We start from the raw sequence: 21,087 nt of genomic DNA, 5'->3' as shown, positions 1-21,087 counted from the left end.
TTTCAGGCAGCCAGCGGTGGAGGCCGAAGTTGTGCCAGTCCCTCCAATCTCCTCCGATCTAGTGGCGAAACAGTTAGCCTCTTCTGGTCTCCCCTCCGCCCCCTCAGGGCAGGACAGGAGGTTTTTTAATCTCGACGCAGACTTCTCCACCATGCTAGACACCCCCGAGGTGGATGACCCTATTATCAGACTGGCATCCTCGTCTAACCCTACAGACGCTCTGGAAGCCTTAAGGCCGGAGGACAAGAAAGCGGAGATGGCGCTGCGACGGGCGCACCAGTTTGATGTTTGGGCCATTCGGTCTGCCACCGCCTCATCCTTTTTTACTAGGTTGTCTATTAGGTGGCTTCGACAGTTGAAGCAGCATGTTCCTCCATCTAATACTAGGGCCCATCAAGATATTGCAAAACTAACAGCAGCAGCTGAGTTTGCGGCCGATGCAAATTTTCACTCGGTGAAGTTCTCCTCTCGGGCCATATCCTCTCATGTTACGGCCTGACAGCTGCTTTGGCTTAGGCATTGGCAGGCCGACATTAAAAACAAGTTGAAACTGGCCTCAGCTCCCATCTCCGGAAATAAATTATTTGGTCCAGCCCTGGAACCATTGTTGATGGAGAGCCGGAACAAAAAGAAATTTCTTCCGGCTCTTTTTCGTAGGCAAGAGTCCAGATCATTTCAGCCCTTTCGAAGGGGCTCCTTCTGTACCCCCTTTCAAACTCCCTTCTCCCCCCGTTATCAGAGATCTCCAACCTTTCGCCCGGCCTATCGAGACCGGGGCAATTCGGGAGACAGATCCAAGGGGGGGGGTAGTTACAGAAGACCCTTCCAGGGTTCGGCAGGTAAGACTCCCTGCCATCCAAAATAGGTTTTCAGCCCCCTTGCCCATTGGTGGTCGCCTTAAATTCTTTGCAAGCCAGTGGGAAGCATCTACATCTGATGCTTGGGTTAAAGACACGGTCCAATTTGGTTTTTCCCTTCAGTTCCAAGTCCTTCCACCCGAACACTTCATGGTTTCTCCCATTTCCAGGGATCATACCAAGCGCGCTCTCCTAGAGACCGCCATTAAACATCTGTTGGATATTAAGGCCATACAGCCCGTGCCACCTTCTCAACGAGGAGAGGGATTCTATTCCCTCCTCTTTCTAGTCCCTAAGCACTCTGGGGGTTGGAGGCCCATTTTGGATTTAAAAAGGCTCAATCGTTATATTGTTCATCATAAATTCAAAATGCATACCCTTCAGTCCATCCTACAGGGCACCAGGGAAGGAGACTGGCTCACTTCCATTGACCTCTCTGAGGCATATCTTCATATACCCATTCACCCTTCCTTTTCTAGATATCTGAGATTTTATTACAATGGCTGTCATTATCAATATGTAGCCCTTCCCTTTGGGTTGGCCTCGGCTCCCAGGACCTTCACCAAGGTTTTGGCAGCCTTAGCAGCTCACCTCAGACAACTGAGCTGGACCTATCTAAATTGCTTGGGAAAATGATCTCATGTATATCCATTGTTCCCTGGGCCCGATTTCATTCCAGGTCCCTTCAATGGTTCCTGCTACCTTATCAACGCTCAAGAAGGAGCAATTCAAGATTCGTAGTAAGGATCCCTCCAAAGGTTCTCACCTCGCTACTCTGGTGGACCAGACCCACTACCAACAAAGGTCATCCGTTCAAAGAACCCCAGAGAGTCACCCACACAACAGACGCCAGCCTAACATGTTGGGGGGCCCACCTTCATTAGCTGTCAGCTCAAGGAACCTGGTCAGTAAACGAGCGCTCTTGCAGCATAAATTGGTTAGAGCTCCACGCAGTATATCTGGCATTACGCACCTTTCTTCCTCAAGTTCGAGGGCGTCACGTCTTGGTCTTGACAGACAACACTACGACCAAGGCCCACATCAACCAGCAGGGGGGCACTCACTCCATCAGGCTCATGAAAGAGGCTGAATGGATCTGTCGATGGGCAGAGGCCAATCTGCTATCCATAAAGGCGGAGCACATCTCGGGGGCCTCCAATGTTCAAGCAGACTGGTTGAGCAGAACCGTCGCCGACCAGTCCAAATGGCGCCTGCATCCCTCCCTTTTCCGGGAGGCCTCAGGGAGGTTCGGGTTACCGCTAGTGGACCTGTTTGCGTCCCCATCCAATGCCCAGACACCGAGGTTTTTCTCCCGGTACCCCACCCAGGGGGCTGAGAACCACGATGCCCTGCGTTGTCCTTGGCCCACGGGGCTCCTATACGCTTTCCCCCTTACCGCTGCTGCCCAAGGTGATCCAAAAGGTAATCCTCGAGAAAGCGGAACTTCTGGTGGCCCCATATTGGCCCAGGAGACCCTAGTTTGCGGACCTTCGCAACCTGTCAGTGGCTCCTCCTTGGAGGATTCCACCGGACAAGATTTTGCTGTCCCAGGGACCTCTTCAGCATCCAAATCCACAATGGCTTCAGCTGACCGTTTGGAGGTTGAGTGGGACTGTTTAAGGAAGGAAGGCATGGCCGATCTGGTCATCAACACTATTCTGGAAGCCAGGCGGCCTTCAACCACTCGCATATACAATGCCACCTGGAAAATATTTTGTAAGTGGTGCCACAAATTACACATTAATCCGATCTCTCCATCAATTGCACAAATTCTGGCCTTTTTACAAGAAGGATTGGGCAAAGGTCTTTCCCCCAACACTTTAAGAAGGCAGGTGGCGGCCCTATCTACGGTTATCTCTGGCAACCTGTCTGGCCCGCTTTCCCACCATCCTCACATTAGAGCTTTTCTTAGAGGTGCCACTAATTTGCACCCTCCAGTAGTTCACAGATACCCGACCTGGGACCTCAACAAGGTTCTCTCGGCGCTAACTAAGCCCCCTTTGAACCTCTAAGAGGGACGTCCCTCCAACTCCTCACGCTCAAGGTGGTTTTTCTTGTGGCAATTACATCGGCTCGTCGGATATCTGAAATAGCAGCTCTATCCGTTAGAAAGGAGTTATGCGTTTTCCACGCTGATCGGGTGGTTCTGCGGCCAGATCCCTCCTTCATGCCCAAGATAAACTCAGCCTTTCACAGATCACAGGAGCTTGTCCTTCCTAACTTTTGTCCAAGACCTTCTCAAAAGAGAGAAAGGCAGTGGCATACTCTCGATGTTAGACGGGTGCTCCGTATATATCAGTCGCACTCAGCCTATCAGGAGGTCGGAGGCTTTGTTTTTATCTTTTCAACCAAAGACGCTGGGCTGCAGTTTCCCCGTCTATTGTTGGCCATTGGATTAGAGCTACAATATCCAAGGCCTATTTGTCACAGGCGCTTCCTGTTCCCAGTGGAGTAACCGCTCACTCTACAAGGAGTGCTGCTACTTCTGCAGCCTGGGCTACTCAGGCTCCTATTCATGATATTTGCAGAGCGGCTACCTGGTCATCTCCATCTCCGTTTATTCGCCATTATAAAATCGATGTTTTTGCCTCGGCAGAAGCCTCCTTTGGCAGACGAGTCCTTCAGCAAGTGGTGAGAGATCCAGAACATGCTCCGAGCCAGACGGAGTCCCCCCCCCGTAGGACAGGCCATGCTTTGGTATGTCCCACTCTCTGGATGCTCAGAGCAGCTCGATTGAGAATGGGCGTTGGTACTTACCTGACACGCCATTTCTAGTCGAGCTGCGTAGAGCATCCAGCCCCACCCTATTTGGTCCATCTGGTGGGGAATCCTGTTTCGGCCAACGATTCATATTGGTTTTTTTTGTAGTTAAGTGTTGTTTATAGTTAAGATGAGGGGATAGTTGTTTGTCTTCTCGTCTTCGTAAAAACTGGGGAACGCATGGAGAAGCCACGTGGTGGGAGGAGCGTTCCTCAATTATAGCTCAGCCTGCAATTGGTGAAGACTAGAGCACCTCTCACTCTCTGGATGCTCTACGCAGCTCGACTAGAAATGGCGTGTCAGGTAAGTAAGTAAGTAAGTACCAATGCCCAATCTGAACCCTTTGACACCAACAGCAGAAGCTAGACCAGGTGGCCTCATAGATTCGGTTCGTCAAAGGACGTCGAGCTGACTGAATAGTGTGAATAACTTGAGTAGAAAAAGTGTTCATCAATCAGACGTTGCTGTTCAACTTCCATACGGCTAAGTTTAACCATTGGGGGTCCTGGTGTAGCACTGGGCCTTGAGACAGCGATATGACCGATGATGGGATCCTCCACCGTGGTACCGTCGAGAGGTCCTTCAGGTCCGTGAACCATGCTCGCTTTGGCCAATAAGGAGCCACTAATAGCAGGTCCGCTTTTTCTTTCAGCAACTTCTGAATCAATTTGGGGATCACGGGGAGGGGAGGAAAGGCGTATAGCAGTCCAGTGGGCCAATGACATCTGAGGGCGTCTACGTCCTCTGCTCCCTGCGATGGGTAATGAGAAATGAATCAAGGAAGCTGTGCATTGGGTGGGCAGGCAAACAGGTCGACTACTGGTCGGCCCAACCTCCGAGTAGCCTCCAGAAAGATCTTGGTCTAACATGGCTCTGCTGAGCCAATCTGCTTGTACATTCGCTACTCCAGATATGTGCTCCGCCTTTAGAGAGAGAAGATGGATTTTGGCCCACAGGAATAGTCTTTCTGCTTCCCTCATTAGTAGATTAGAATGAATGCCCCGTTGTTTGTTGATATAGGCCTTTGTAGTTATGTTGTCTGTTAAGACGAGCACGTGTTTGCAATGGAGATGCGGGAGGAACTGTCAGGGTGCCAAGTACACCGCTCTCAGTTTTAGCCAGTTGATATTGTGTGCCTTCTCTGAATCCATCCAAAGGCCTTGCACTGTATGTGATTGGAAGTGGGGGGCCCCATCCCACTAGACTGGCATCTGTTGTAACAATCGACCTGTGTGGATCCTTGAAAGGGCATCCCTTGTTGATTTTGAGTCGTGTCCACCATCGTAGAGACATGAGAACAGTTGATGGAACTTTTACGTGAGTCCTGGCGTCATCTCTCCCAGCGCATTGGTATGGCAATAGGAACTATTGCAGGGTTCTTGCATGGAACCGGGCCCAAGGGATAATAGAAATACAAGAAATCTTTTTTCCAAACAATTTAGAAAGGAGACATAGTTGTAGTTTCCTAAGAGTTCTGATCTGTTGAGCCAAATCTCTAATGCTTTCTTGTCTGTCAGGGGAGAGGAAAACTTTGCCTTCCAGGGTGTCAATGATGGCGCCAAGATGAATGAGTCTAGTAGAGGGTGTTAAATGACTTTTTGACCAATTGATTAAGAACCCATGTTGTTGTAGGGTTACAAGTGTAGTTTTAGTGTTCGAATTTGCTTGATTGATGGAAGATGCCAGAATAAGAATGTCATCCAAGTAGCATTGAAGTCGGATGGACCTATCTCTGAGTGATGCTGCCAAGGCAGCCAAGACCTTTGTAAAAGTTCTGGGAGCTGAAGCTAAGCCGAATGGGAGAGCAATATATTCGTAATGGACGTTGTTGTAACAGAAACAAAGGAATTTGAAATGTGAGGACCTAATTGGGATATGTAAGTAAGCTTCCGTGAGGTCTATGGAGGTACGGACATTGTTTTTTCTGATGCTGAGTAAGATGGATTGGAGAGTGGTCATTTTCAATTTTCAGTAAACTAAGTATTGGTTTAGATGTTTTAAGTCCAGGATTGCCCTCCATCCCCCCAAACTTTTAGGGACAACGAAGAGGTATGAATAAAAACCAAGACCTTTTTGATTAGAAGGGATGGGTTGTGTGGCCCGGATCTCTAGTAGATGTGCTATGGCTGTGTCCATGAGAAACCTTTTTTCTGCATCCCTGGAAATTGGGGACTTCATAAAAAAATCCGGGGGGGTGGAGCTGAGCTCCAGTGCCAGATCAAATCGTACTGTATTCCTGACCCATGCGTCAGTAGTAGAGGAGTCCCATTGGTTGGCAAACATTTTTAGGCGACCGCCTATGGGAATCTCATTGTGGTCGTTACTTGGACCCGCGAAAGGGCCTAGATCCTGTTCCTCAAAATTGTCTCCTAGGATGGAGTCCCCTTCTATATCTGTCCCCAGGTTCAATTCTATCTGTCTGTTGTCTGAATCCAGGCTGTCTTTGAAATCTTGGATAGTAGGGTTGGTAGAAGGGGTGAAAGGTACCCCTACGAAAGGGCTGTGGTGATCTAGACTCTGATTGACGAAAAAGAGAGGGAAGAATTTTCTTTTTGGTTCTGATTTCAATTAGGAGGGGTTTAAGCACACTGCCAAATAGTTTGTTCTCCAAGATGGGAGCTGAGGCGAGCCGCCACTTGTGCTTGACCTCTGCCTGCCAATGCCTGAGCCAAAGTAACCTTCTAGCTGCAATTTGGGAAGCAATGGCCCTAGAGGAAAATTAACTACATTGAAGGTAGCATTTGCCGAAAACTCTGCAGCGGCGATTAATTTAGCCACATCTTGATGTGCCCTAATGTTTGAGGCTGGAATGGTATCCCTCAGGTGGCGGAGCCATCTGTGACATGTTCTGGTGAAAAAGGAGGCGGCTGTGGCCGCTCTGATGGCCCATGCATCGAAGACATGTGTCCTGCAGAGGGCTAGTTCTGCCCTCTTTTCCTCAGGCTTGAGAGCCTCTTCAGCTTCACTTGGGATGGCTGAGGAAGATGCAAGCACAATAATAGGCTATTCCACTTCCAGAGTGTTTAGAAATTTAGAGAACTTGGGTGCCAAATTATATTTTTTATCATGTCCTGTGGGAGCGGGATATGAGGCTGCTGCAGACCATTGTTTTTGCACTAAATTGGAAAACGTGTGACACAGGGATAACCTCTGCCTCAGTGACTGGTTGAGAGAATATGAGAACCTCTGCTTCCCCTGGAGTATTTGGTGGGGGAGGCATACCCATATTATCCAGCCGTGTGGTGTTCTTGGCCTTAAACAGCAGGGAGTTAAATAATTGTGGGCGGAATAATCCTGTAAATACGCGGAGGTCAGGTGAGAGGCCTTCATCGTCAGACATCCCCCTTTCGAGCGGATCCACCTCTGACAATACCTGGTCAAGGGTGTGAACTGACCCCTCCTCCATTTGATCCATTGGATCCCCTTGATCTCCCATATCCTGTGTGTACTGAGGGTCTCTGACAGTGGGTAATGATAGATCTGCGGCGGGGGGGTACCTGATGAAGATGTGGATCTGTGATGCCCAGAGATCGTTCAGAAAGAGATCCGCAAACCGAAGCTGAGGGTGTTCGTCCTGCCTGAATAGCCTGTTGGACGCCTGCTGATATGCCCTTCTGGATAGCTAGCTCCATCCACGCCGTCATGTTGGCAGGAATTTCCTCCGGAAATTCCTCCTCTTGTCTGAGGCCAGCTGCAGTTGGCGTGAATGTTGCCTCTGGGGCCCTCCTTGGGGAGAGAATGTTAGAAAGAGCCTCCTGGGGAGGTTATATCGATATGCTGCTCCTTCTGGATAAATCCAGAGGGGCGGTTGGAGGGTTCTGGGCCTGTGAGGTAGAGGGTATGATGAGTGGTGAAGAGGTGGGCTGTGCAGCTGCTCGTGTATGTTTTTCCACCTGCCTTTCTAATGCCTGATGGTGTCTGCATGCATCTTTCTCTGCTGCCTTAGAGGTCTTTGGGGGCTCCGTGGACTTATCTCTATTTTTAGCAGTTAGTCTAGATCTGTAGTTGCTGGCCATGGTAATGCCTTTGATAGATTAGCAATGTAAAGAGGCTATGAAATTAGGTGGCTGGAATACGTAGGAGCCTGCTCCCTTAAAGGGCAGGGGATCCTGGAATAAATAGTTCCCCGTTGTCTTTAGCAAATGTTGTCTCTTGTTCTGTTTTGCTTTGTTATACATACATACATACATACATACATACACACACACACACACACACACATATTTATCTATTTTAATAACTTAAAGATTTGTAGAATTTTAGTCAATCAAGTCAGTTTTTGAATAAAGTACTTTTAATATCAAATATAAAGACCAGAACACCCCCCTCCAGACCTGGCACCTACATGAGGGCACAGAGGTCTGTAACTGATAATTAGATCAGTTTAGCTGCACATTGCCTGTGGAATCCAGCAGTTCAAGTCCTCTATCATTCAGTGGACTGGTGGTAGAGACCTCCCTTCTCAGGTCCCCAAGAAGGGAAACCTTGTTGGGTAACTTGCCTCACAGACAGTAACAATTACTCAGCAAATTTAACCATGCGGCCTTTAAAATGGCAGCTGCCTCGTGGCAGAATGAAAATGAAAGCAGCTATCACCGCCTGGCCTGCTGAAAGCAAAACCGCTCAGCGGGAAGGCGCAGGGGCTAATTCCCTGCCCTGCGGTGTTCTGCGGGGAAAGCTTCATAATAAAAGGAAAAAAGGCTGTACTGTTTAAGTTGGGGCTTCGAGACTCGATAAAAAGAAAAAAGGCTGCACTTTTAAATTGAAGCTTCAAACCTCGAAGGGACAGAGCGTTTACTCAGTCAGCTGGGAGATCGGAGAGATAAGCCTCCTTGTTTAGAAGTTTAAGGCAGCGTCTCTGAAACGAGAGGCTTTTAGCCTCAGGGCAGATTGGAAAGATAAGCCTCCACGTTTATGAGGCTGGAACATAAAAAAAAAAAGCGAAATGACTTTTGGAGGTTCCCAGGGGTAGTTAGTGACAGAAACTATGGTTTTACCTGACCTGAGAAATAAATCAGCTAAATCGCCAGTGTTCTGTTCTGACCAGGAAAACAATAACACAACCTGTCTGAAGAAAGGCTGAGCTAAAACTGGGGATACTAAGGAGGAGTCTCGTGGAGGAGGAGGAGTGTCTCAAGTTTAAGCCCAGCCTTCCTAGAAGGGACTGAAGCACCTTCCCATCACTGGATGCTCTGAACAGCTCATGGGAGAATATTAAGGTTACATCAAAAAGGATTACATGTACCAACTCCCCTCACTTTCTTCTTCCATTGAAGAATGGCAGATACACAGATCTGACAATAATCTGTATTTCAGCTATGATTTTTGGATGGCTACCGTAGCTAGTGAGAAATAACAAAGGATTAGATTTGTGGGGCAATTTTTTCAGAAGTTACTGTTCTGTCACTACAACCACCAGAAATGGTAATTCTGTTCTTTATAATTATATTTTTCCCTTAAACTGCCCCGCAAACCTGTGGTTTCTAGATATAATCCCATGTGTGAAAGAATATCCACATATGCAAATGATACATTTTACAGCAGGGGTGTCCAACCTTTCACCTTCCCTGGGCCACATTAGAAGATGAAAATTTGGTTTGGGCTGCACATAAAATAAAATAACAGTAACGATACCCAATCATCCCCAAAAACCATAGAAAACATAGTTAACATATTAAATTTATTTGGAAATAAAGTTAGTGAGATGTTTTTATTATTTATTATTAATTATTTATTTAAAATTATTTATTTTTTATCACCGGTTTTTTTATCACAGTTTATTTTCCGGGGGAAAATTATTATTATTGCGGGGAGCTCGCCTGCCTCACGCCTACCTCTCCTCCTGCAAATAGCCGGGCTGAATGAGGCAGGACTGGAAGGCAGAAGCAGCAGCAGCGGCGGTGGGGGCAGAAGCAGCGGCGGGGGAAGGCTTCTGCCCCCACCGCCGCCGCTGCTTCTGCCGCCGCCGCCGCTTCTTCCCCCGCCACCACTGCTGCTTCTGCTGCCGCCGTTTCTGCCCCTGCCACCATCCCCGCCGCCACCACCGCTTCTGCCGCCGCCGCGCTGCTTCTTCCCCGCCCCGCTGCTGCTTCTGCCGCCGCCGTTTCTGCCCCGCCACCATCCCGCCGCCGCCGCTTCGCCGCCGCCGCCGCTTCTTCCCTGCCCCGCTGCTGCTTCTGCCCCGCCGTTTCTGCCCCCGCCACCATCCCGCTGCCGCCGCCGCTTCGCCGCCGCTTCTTCCCCGCCCCACTGCTGCTTCCGCCGCTGTTCTGCCCTCGCCACCATCCCGCCACCGCCGCCGCTTCTTCCCGCCGCGGGGCAGCGGCAGTGGGGGCAGAAGCAGCAGCAGTGGCAGGGCAGAAGCGGCGGGGGTGACGGCGGGCAGAAGCGGCGGGGGTGGCGGCGGGCAGAAGCAGCAGCAGTGGCAGGGCAGAAGCGGCGGGGTGGCAGGGCAGAAGTGGTGGGGGTGGCGGTGGGGCAGAAGCGGCGGGGTGGCGGCGGGGCAGAAGCAGCAGCAGTGGCAGGGCAGAAGCAGCGGGGGTGGTGGCGGGGCAGAAGCAGCAGCAGTGGCAGGGCAGAAGCGGCGGGGGTGGCAGCGGGGGCAGAAGCAGCGGGGGTGGCGGCGGGGGCAGAAGCAGCAGCAGTGGCAGGGCAGAAGCGGCGGGGGTGGCGGCGGGGCAGAAGCGGCGGGGGTGGCAGCGGGGCAGAAGCAGCAGCGGTGGCAGGGCAGAAGTGTCGGGGGTGGCGGCGGGGGCAGAAGCAGCGGGGGTGGCGGCGGGGCAGAAGCGGCGGGGTGGCAGCGGGACAGAAGCAGCAGCAGTGGCAGGGCAGAAGCGGCGGGGGTAGCGGCGGGGCAGAAGCGGCGGCAGCGGGGGCAGAAGCAGCAGCGGTGGCGGTAACAGTGGGAGGTGGCGTTCTGACGGCGCCCGCCTTTTCTCTTGCTGCTTGGCCTGGCGCTCGCCTCGCCCCGCCTCGCGCCTGCCTCTCTTCCTCCTTCTCGCTGGCTTTGGCATGATGGTTGGGGTGGGCATTGGGCCGCATTACGAGGCGACCTGGGCCGCGGGTTGGACAAGCCTGTTTTACAGTATCCACTATGTTACCAAAGGACATCTTGATTTCACCACATGCTGGATTATTGTGAATGGAATGTGTGCAGGCTGTATTTTTTTTAACAATATGTAGCATGAAGACAGATTGAGAACATCACAATTTATACCTGACATTTTTCCTAAGGAAGCGTCAGTGATTGATCTTTTCTTTTGAATAAGGAAATCTGGATCTATCTTTCCCAAGTCAGTGCTGTGCTTTTGGGATCAGGCTGGCTGTGAAATCTGGAAAGGCTGTGGAATGAAATTGACTAATTGAAAACATTTTCATATTTGAGATTCAAACCAGAACTTAATATGAAGACAAAATAAAACAAATGCATGCAGTTTTTTTCAGTAGTTGACAGAAAAAGCTTGAGGAAAACAATTAGCAAGAGGTATCCCCTAAGCATGCTGGATACTTTCAACAGTAAAATTATCAGTGTAGGCTGCTGATTTACTGTTCTGGAGCTTTGATTTGTGGCATTGTTTCTTCCTAATTAGCCTAATAAACACTTTTGTATTTTTATGATCAGTTATTCTGTGCATTTGAAAAAAAAATCTGTTGTCAGTAAGATCATATGTTACCTTTATAAAATCTAACCTTCTCTTTTTCTGCTGCTTATTTTCCAGATAACTGGTGTTATCCTTCTTGCTGTTGGTGTCTGGGGGAAGTTGACTTTAGGCACTTATATATCACTTATTGCTGAAAACTCCACTAACGCTCCATATGTTCTCATCGGGACGGGTACCACAATCATTGTGTTTGGACTGTTTGGTTGCTTTGCAACATGTCGAGGCAGCCCGTGGATGCTGAAACTGGTGAGGAGGTTAAATAATGTCATTGTAAAAAGCTGAAGGTTCAAGTACACCAACAAGTATATATGCAACCAACAAGGGACCATAGATCACTTTATTTGTATAATTTTGTCGGGGTGAGGTTAGTCAGAGGTGGTATTTGCCAGTTCTCCAAACTATTCAAAATTTCTGCTACCGGTTCTTTAGAACTGGTCAGAACCTGCTGAACACCACCTCTGATCAAAATCCATGTCATTGAGATAGCAGCTTACCTTGATAATAAACACTTTGGCTGCAATGCTGAAGTTTACAGATAAGAGATCAATGAGCACATGTTAGCAGAGTTTTCTCTGGCAGCAGCTCTCAACTAGCTGCCTTGAATGAGCTGAGAATCAGAGCCAGCTGGCAGCTGTTGCTGGAGAATACACTACAGAAATCCTTGCTCAAGTTGGCTCTATGGCAGCAGTCGTGAAACCTGTGGGCCGTGGCCCACTGGTGCGCTATGAGAAAATTTTGGTGGGCCGCAGAGAAATCTCACCCCCAGAGCACCCCTCCAAAGCAAATAATCCAGGCTGCGCAGAAACACAAGGCTGCGCCACCCACATTTCCCGCGGGAACTCTCTCCGCCCACTCACTCTTTACCCAACAAACTTGCCTGCTAAATTGCTATTTTTCCTTTTTCCAACCATCATCTGTTCTGCTTTGCCGGGAGGTTTAGATTAGCTAGGAAGCAGGAAATGGTTGGATTTCTTGCTTTCTAGCTAGTCTTTAGATCTTCGGCTCTGCTTTTAACCTCCCTTAGGACTGAAGGTTTGCTTGCAAACAAATTCAGTGCAGACTCATGGCAAGCACATTTGAGAGACTGAGCTAGCTGATGGCAGATAGATAGATCACTGAATGATTTTGTGAGCAACTCAATCTGCCTGCTTTGCCTGATTTTGGGTAAAAGTTGCTCTTTTTTTATAAAAAAAAAATCAATATTTACATACATGGTATGTTGTGAGTTAATTTTGTGAGTTTGCTTGCTAGCAAATTTAATGAGTTTGCTTGCAAGCAAATTTTATGTGACAGACTGAGCTAGCCAATGGCAGATAGATAGATCTCTGAATGAATCTGTGATTCTGTGAGCAACTCAATCTGCCTGCTTTGCCTGATTTTGAGTAAAAGTTGTTCTTTTTTATTAAAAAAATCAATATTTATACAAATATTTATAATATTTACATACAAGCAATGCCCAGCCAGTCACATGACCACCAAGGCACACCCACAAATTAGGCCACGCCCACAGAACTGCTTTGTGGCCACTGGGATCTAAAATTATGAGTTTGGTGCTCTCTGAGGTCCAAAAGGTTGGCGACCCCTGCTCTATGGGACCCTGGAAACTGCAGCTGCATGGAAGGCAGATGCCACTGATTTGTAATGGAACTATAGTTTTAGCCATTTAAAATATATACTTCTAATTTTTAAGTGCTTTTGAATAAAAGTAAATATTTATTTCAGGATTTGTTTTTTGCCTGATTGTTCAAGCCAGATAGTTTTTCTGTGCAATCGAAAAACCCGTGTAAATCATGATTCATGTAATACTGCATCCACCTCCTAAATCAGGCTCACCAAAGTAGTCAATATTGACCCCCAAGAGTTGACGAGATTCTTGTATGTCCCATTGTACATGTATGTGTTTCTGTGTGTTTATTTAGAAGCTTAGAAGAAACTTTCTACACAAGAATAAAATATCAGTTAGGAACATACTGTAGAACAATAAAGACTTCAGAAATAACAGAGTACTAAAATAGCCAGATGGCAGTATTGTTAATGTTAGGCAAGTGTCAGTTGTTCCTTTCACTTTTCAATTCTCATAAGATTCTTAAAATATGTATATTACTGTTGCCCTTGTCTTTTTTTTTGTTGTAAATTTTTTTGAGTTTTCACAAAGGGAAAAAAAATACAAATAAAACATCTTTTTTGAAAGCAGCATAATCCCGGGTTACATTTCTTCATACAGACACAAATTCAGGTTCATGCTCATTTTTATATTCTATTCCATATCTTATTACTATTTTACATTTTCTGCATAGCTTCTCCCCTCTTTTAATTTTCTCAATTTTATTTTAATTATCTCCTCTCAATTCAAATCATTGTTTTTATATTTTTTGTCTGTCCTATTTCAATTATCTATTATCTTTTCTCATTAAACAAAATTTCTCCTGTAGTTACTGATTGGACTATGACGCCTTTATATCTTTTCCCTAAAGTTGTAACATTCAATATAACATATAACTTCCATTCGGATTCTGCTTGGTACCTTCTTAAAATACACACTGTATTCTTAAAAAAAGAAAAAAAATATAAATGTATATAATTAAAACAACATTCCATTCCAATTCAATTCTATCATTAATATTAATATTCATTAAAGTCTTAATATCTTTAACATTTCTTTTCAATTAAATATCATGCTTCTATGGGAACAATTATAAGCTTTCCATAGTTAATTCCCCCCCATCACTTATATTTTATAAAACTTTAGCTAATTAAAATGTTCCCGTTCCTTCCTAATTCAATTTTCTCATTTATTTTATTTCACTTATTTTATTCACAAACATTTCACTAAATTACACTAACTATTTTATCCCTCATTTTAATCATACGTTGTTTCCAATTTTCTAAAGTTATTTCTATTACTAATATAACAATACAATCTTATGTAGCTTTACAGATTCCCTTTTTCAGTTAGATTTTCACCCATTATCTTTAAATAGGTCCTGTTTCTCTATATCTTGCTCCGGTCCTTTGTAACTTCTTTTCCTTTCCTTCTTCCCTCTCTTCTTTTCTCTCCCCTTTTTACCCCCTTGTCTCTCTGCCTCTATTTCTCTCTTCTGTATTTCCCCTTTTCTGTTGCTTTCCAGTATTATACTTATTTTTCGAATTATTTTTCTTTTCTTTGGTTGTTTTTTTAAGTCTTAAATTCTCCATTCTCTTTCCCCCCTTTCCTTTTTCTTCCCCACATAGAATTACTTGTTCATTAAAGATGCTTCTTCTTTGTCCCAGTCTTCTTCTTTTGCAGTCTTTTCTTGTTGTTTCTCATAGTTCCAAATCTCCATTTCTAAGAATTGAAAGATGAAGCCAAAAGAACCCTTCCCTTCTTCTGAATCTTCTTTGTACTTTTTAAGTTCCATTTTCAATTCATCCAGAAGTGGTGCCATTGTATAAATTTTTAAACAACCACCCAATTGATTTTAGTCATTCAAATATAATAACCAAAAATCCAAAGATCACCAAATAATCCAAATACACGCAAGCTATTTCTTTTTTGCTCTTTTTTTTCAGTTTCTCTTCCTGGGGTTACTATTTAGTTGCAAAGTTTCAGTTAAAATATATCTTTTAGAAGTCTTTTTGAAGTTTTACTTTAGATTCTTTTTAATTCCAGGCATTCTCCTCCCTCTTCCAGATCCTGCCCTTATTCTTTTTCTCTCCCTTCCTGCTTATGAAAAAGAAAGTTTTTAATGTCCAGAAATCTTTATTATCCCTTTGGCATTTTGTTTTATTTTCAGCTTAATTGCCTATTGATATCAAAGTGGATTTTTCCGATTTCTTATTTAAGTCTCTTAGTTGTCAGTATGGGGAAGGAGAGAGAAGAAGAAAAAAGCCAAACCTTTCCCTTTTTACTTTCCTTCGCTGCTTCCGACTCTTCTTTGGGAGCGATGTTATTTTTTGTAAGTTTAAATTCCAGGGTACCTTGATTGTTGCTTTTACAATTTAACCCGGTCAGCCAAAACTTTCAGTTCTTATCTTCCTCCTGCACATTCTTTTCCGGTCGAGTTCTTCTTTGTGGTGGCCATTTCTGACCACCGCTGCAACCGCCTTTGGGAAAGGGAGTAATAGCCAGCTGGGGAGGAGAGATGTGGCTCTCCTCGACCCTGCTGGTGGTCTCCCCCCTCTTCACCACCTCTATGGGGTGGCTTAGCCCCGAAACGAGCCAGCTCGGGGCGCTCCAGCGGTGAGCCCAGACAGAAACCATTCACGATTGCAGATTTCTGTCTGTCGCCGAAGCCCTTCCAACCGGAAGTCTGCCCTTGTCTTTTTATAGAAGGTGGCGGGACCTGCTTTTGAATTCTCTAGTGTCTTGTAAGGAATGAATGTTGAGACAAAGCCCAAACATCAAAATAAAAAAAAATCTCCCCAACCCAATGGTCATAGGTTAGAAAACAAGAGTCAGCACACTCTGGAATGTCACAGATTGTGTATTCCTGTGTAACATTTTTATTTATTAGTATGCATTAACATTTCACATTTAGACATCTACTCATGTAACCAGAATGAATACACAATAAGGGGAAGAATTGCTTTAATTCCTTGACTTGACTGTATCCAAGCTATGATATTACAATCTTATGAAATTTGAAATTAACAACTTACATGATTACACTATTGGTGTGCTTTTTAGATACATACAAAGATCCCATAACTTTGAAAGGGATTTGTATAGCCATAGGGGGACTGAATTTAATTATCAATAGTTTCTTAGTTGGCTCTAGACTAGGCCAAAAATTTTAGAACTACATTTTCCTCTTGTCTAAGCACTTCAACATGCTGCCATTTCATTCCATTTCCAGTATTTTTAAGTTTGGTTAGCCCAGCAAGAAAAAAAGAATAAATCCACCAGCATCAACATTACTGAGCTGTTCATTTCAAGAAAAAAAGTACCCTTTCACCAGCCCTTTTCCTTCTTTTGTGAAAAAGGCAACCCCAGGGAAACAGCCATGCACCTTCTTTATTCCATGTTGCTTTTCTCAGCAATAAGTATGTAAATGAGCCTCGAAAAGCCTTCCTGTTGAGTAAGAGGCACATCCCATCACATGATACCTTTCTTTAACCAGATATAATATCCTTGTTGCAGTTCTTTAAAAAAGACTCAGAGGACAGATCCCTCCCTTTTTTCCTAGGATTCTAATATCTGTTTTTAATTTCTTGCAACTGAATGAGTAAACTTAAGAAAAAAATTGTAGTCTCATACCTTGAGGGATTCTGATTTACTACTTTTTCATATGGTGCTGATTGTGTGCACTTTGCAAGTTTAAGACTTTTGGACTTCAACTCCCAGAATTCCTGAGCTAACATGACTGGAGGAGGAATTCTGGGAGTTGAAGTCCACAAGTCTTAAAGCTGCCAAGTTTGAAGACCCCTGACCTAAGGTTTCAAAGGGGAAATAAGAACAGCATATTAAAGTTGCTGTCTCCCCCCACCCTCTGTAATAAACATTTATGGGATAGAAATGCTGTTCAGTATGAGTAATCTGTTCTATACCGTGGATGTTTCTTCTTTCTCTCTCTTTCTTTCTTTCTCTCTTCTTTTTTAGTATGCTATGTTTCTATCTCTGGTCTTCCTGGCTGAGCTAGTGGCTGGCATTTCAGGATTTGTATTTCGTCATGAGGTGAGTCTAACTTCCTTGTTAGTAGGTTGATGCCACCAAGGCTGAACCATTTTAGGATACTGGGTGTTATAATTTAGATAAATTCAGCAACTCTGTATATTCTGGGTGTTTCTTCAATCAGCAGAAAGATGTACAGACTTTTGCTATTCTATATTGGCCTTGAAGTTAAATTTCTTTGTACATTGTACAGATTTTCTTCTGCTACTTCCACTGAACAGGTATTTATGTAACTCAGAGAGGATTTTTAAGATGCAAGACCTAACTAAAATAGTTTTGTTGATAGTTTGAAAATTGTTATTTCTTTCCTGCACTATAATAATTTCTTTCCTGCATTCTCTAATAACAATATACCTAGACTGATGAAATTAGAAGGCAATTTTAGTCCAAGACAGATGTTTCTTTTCCACGATTCTATATATATTGTGGCATATTTAGATAACAGATTAACAGAGTTGAAAGGGACCTTGTAGGCCATCTAGTCCAATTCCCCCCACTAGCAGGAGAGCCTACATCCGTGATGGCGAAGCTATAGCACGTGTGGCACGCAGAGCCATTTGTGCAGGCACATGAGCCCCAGCCAAATTTACCTGCACTGCACAAGCATGCGCCTCCCAGCTGATTTTTGGCCTCCCTCTGCAGCCTCGGGAGGCCAAAAAACGGGCCTTCCGGAAATACCAGAAGTGCCCATTTTCAGCCTCCGGAGGGCTTCTGGAGCCCACAATGGGCCCGTTTTTCTGCCTCCAAAGCCTGCAGAGACTTCCCTCAAGCCCTGGGGAGGGCAAAAATGGCCTCCCCCAGGCTCTAGACGCCCTCTGGAGGCTGAAAACGGGGACTTCTGGTATTTCCGGAAGGCCTGTTTTTCGGCGTCCTGAGGCTGCAGAGGCTTCCCTCGAGCCTCTGGGAGGCTGAAAAGGGCCTCAAACGGGCTGAAAATCAGCTGGGAGGCTTGCGCATGTGCAGTGCAGGTAAGGGGCTGGGGGTGTTGCACATGCTTGTGCAGAGGGGTGGGGTGCATTGCACTGTGGGTGCCGGCACATGCACGCTTTCAGCACACCACAACAAAAAGGTTCACCATCACTGGCTTACATCATTTCTGACAAATGGCAATCCAATTTCTTCTTGAAAGCCTCCAGTGATGAAGCTCCCACAGCTTCTGAAGGCAAGCTGTTCCATTGGTTGAATGAAGACTATCTGACAAAACGATCAGATTATAATAAAGGGGAGAGTCCGAAAAGCTATTGTTGGTGTCCTGAAACCTGTTTTGATTTTCATTCTATTTTCTTTTTCTTTTAATGTTCTGTCAAATTAAGGAACTCTTGACATTGCTTTAGTGATTTAGTACCTGAAACTTCTGTTCAGAAACACATTATCATTTCTAATTAGAAAATAGCAGTTAAAATTAATATAGGATAGGATTTATGCTTAAACAAAACCCAACAATTTGGTTTGGTTCCTGAAATGTTTGCTTTTTAGAAGCAGCTAAAAAAATCAACCACTGGCATTTTCAGATTTGAAAGACTAAATATCCAGAAAAGGTATTTTGTAACATGTGCGAGTATGATATCTGCAGTTCTTTAGAGCAGCCAAATCTTTTCCTAAGTTAACACAGAAACACACAGAACACTCAGGAAATAAGATTCTGTTCTTGGCACAAATATATACTGTTCCAGATTAATAATCAGTATTTTCCAGAAAACTTCTGAATATCTCTAAGCAACTTAGATCAACAGTTCTTAAAGTATGGTATTTCAGGAGATCCTTGAAGTCAAATAAATATTTTAATATTTCTAAATTTTAATTTCTAACAGTACATACTGATGGATATAAATTATTTGGGGTCCTCAATCATTTAAAAAATGTAATGGGGTGAAACTAAGAAGCATGACATAGATAATTCTTGCAAATAATGTGTGAAACTACTGTAGGGTTTTCTGGAAAGACAGCTCAAACACTTCCTTCCCTTCCCTTTCCTTTTTATTTCTGACTTCTTGGGACTTGCAGGACTGAAAATGATTAATACAAAGAACAAGTCTCTTAGAACTCTGTAACATTTATTAGAGAAAAAATGGTTAGGGTTACCACATACAAATTCTGATTTTCATAACCAGCCTTCTATATCGTCAATCAGGATAGGAATATCCTTTCTGATGCCATTACAGTGAAGAGGTCAAGGAAGAAGAGGGCAGACCTGTTGGGTTTTTTTAAAGGCATGGCAGCCTCATTCTTTTAAAATAATTGCTTCTCCCTTTATCAGTCAGGATTTTGGCTGTTATAGTATCAAATGTGATATTTAATTTTCATTTCTCTGTGGTTGCACCAAAATAGGAATGTATTAAATGTTCAGTGATGACTTCCATTAATCTTTAATGTTTTTTCAGGAGGAATGACATGTAAAATATATTTTTGACTTTTCATCTAAAAATTATGTTTCCTCACTATTGGGGTTGAGCAGGAGAAATCTCACTGGAAAGTTAATTGGACTGTTCATGCAGTTTATCTCATTGTCTCAATTTCCTTTTAGATCAAGGACACTTTCCTTAGGACATACACTGAAGCCATCCAGAATTACAATGGAAATGATGAGAAGAGCCATGCAGTGGATGATGTACAACAGAACGTAAGTTTAGAGCTGCTGAACTGAAAATCAGTGTTTGGATTGCAGTATAAAGGTGTAGATGTTGGCAGTGTTTTTTTATGGATGCAGTAGCACCAACCATGTCAGAGTGTTTGTAGCGTGACTACTATTGTGAGACAACCCAGGAGCAAAACACAGCACATAGAGGCAGTTAACAGTGGTTTATATATAAGACATATACAGAAATATACGTGGTAGGCAAATACATGACAAACAATCTTCTTAACTCTACACGGAGAACTCTGCAATGAATACAAGACACAAGGAAAAAAAGGCCCTCTAAGGCTGCCTTTATATAGATGCCTCTTAAAGAGGTAAAACTTCTGTGGACCCATTCGTTGTCTTAAAAAAGGCAATACCCATGCTATGCTGATTCATCTTCATTGCATCAGCCTTACATTGCATCAGCCTTACAGCAACCGGTCAGCTCTTAAATATCTATACCTTAACAAACCATACTTATCTAGTCATTTTTCTAGTTCCTGATGTTTTACTCAAATAATTTACATTCAGGAAGTCCCAGGTTCCATTGCAGCCATTCGGGGCAGCTACTGTCAATTACAACTGGTAATATTGAAATAGAGAGCCCAATGATCTGCTTATACTTTCCTACAGTACAGAGGGTTCTTTGCATTTGAGAATTGTTTTCTGTCCAACTATCTGTGAATTTCATCATTTTAAGGCACATAGATTTCCACAGCCTTGGCGTAAAAATACACTTTTATATTATTCTTTGGTGAAAATATAGGAAGGTGTTGTGACTCCGGAGTTGGAATCTGTTCCGTTGGCAGATGTGAGCTCAAGCGAAGAGGAAAGGGCAGTAAATTATGAGCCGGCACTGTTGAGCGATTTGGATTGTAGTCAGGATGAGGAAATGGATGTAACTAGGAGAGACGAACCTGATTTAATAGAGCTGTCAGGACCTTCGACCTCCTCTGATTCTTCTCCTCTGGCTGAGCAACAGCCCGGAATAGCTAACCAGGAACACTTGCGAGACTTTTCTAGTGGGGAGGAGTCTTTGGAAAGAACCTGGTTAGATGTGAGAAACAGACGTAGGATGAGGCGTCAATCTCAATTAGGAAGGAGGCGTCAAGCCAGTGACTAATTAAGGAGATTAACACGCCCTCATAGAGGATAAAAGGAAATGGCTTGGCTGGCGAGCTTTGCCAGAAGCAAAGTGATTTATGGGAGTGAACACACGGAGAGAACTCTTTGAGGCTTTGGGATTTATAGCCACGTCAGGTTTGCCGGACAGAGTTTGGATTTATTGCTAAGGACTGAAAACCCTTCCACAGTCCTTTTGGGAGAGTTTGCTTTTTGGTTTGTGAACTGCTTGTTTCGTTTTGCCCTCCTGCAATTAAGGGGGAGACATAACAGGAAGGTAATCATGAAATTACTTTTGCAAAGACAAAACTTTGCAAATTTCTTTCCTTTCTCAGTTTGTTATCTGCGTTTGAACTTTAAATTTTAAATTTCTCTAGACAAGAATTGTGCCTTTTGCCTTTTCGTCATCATTCTGAC

The 21,087-nt window shown here is 44.5% G+C and overlaps 1 protein-coding gene across 2 annotated transcripts in view; it reads left to right on the top strand.

The window, feature by feature from the left end:
• Nucleotides 1-21,087, top strand: part of TSPAN7 (tetraspanin 7) — a 108,073-nt gene that overhangs the window by 68,091 nt on the left and 18,895 nt on the right. The window contains exons 2-4 of one of the 2 annotated variants that reach the window (XM_026713672.2): nt 11,336-11,524; nt 16,857-16,931; nt 19,453-19,548. In XM_026713672.2, the coding sequence (XP_026569457.1) occupies nt 11,336-11,524; nt 16,857-16,931; nt 19,453-19,548 (360 nt within the window). The remainder of the gene's footprint in view (nt 1-11,335; nt 11,525-16,856; nt 16,932-19,452; nt 19,549-21,087) is intronic. The other variant, XM_026713673.2, reaches the window with a different exon arrangement.

Source organism: Pseudonaja textilis, chromosome 7 (genome assembly GCF_049901715.1).
Source record: "Pseudonaja textilis isolate UNSWEBS1 chromosome 7, rPseTex1.2, whole genome shotgun sequence".
NCBI lineage: Eukaryota > Metazoa > Chordata > Lepidosauria > Squamata > Elapidae > Pseudonaja > Pseudonaja textilis.
The sequence above is the reverse complement of the archived record's forward strand: the minus strand, read 5'-3'. Positions and strand labels throughout refer to the sequence as shown.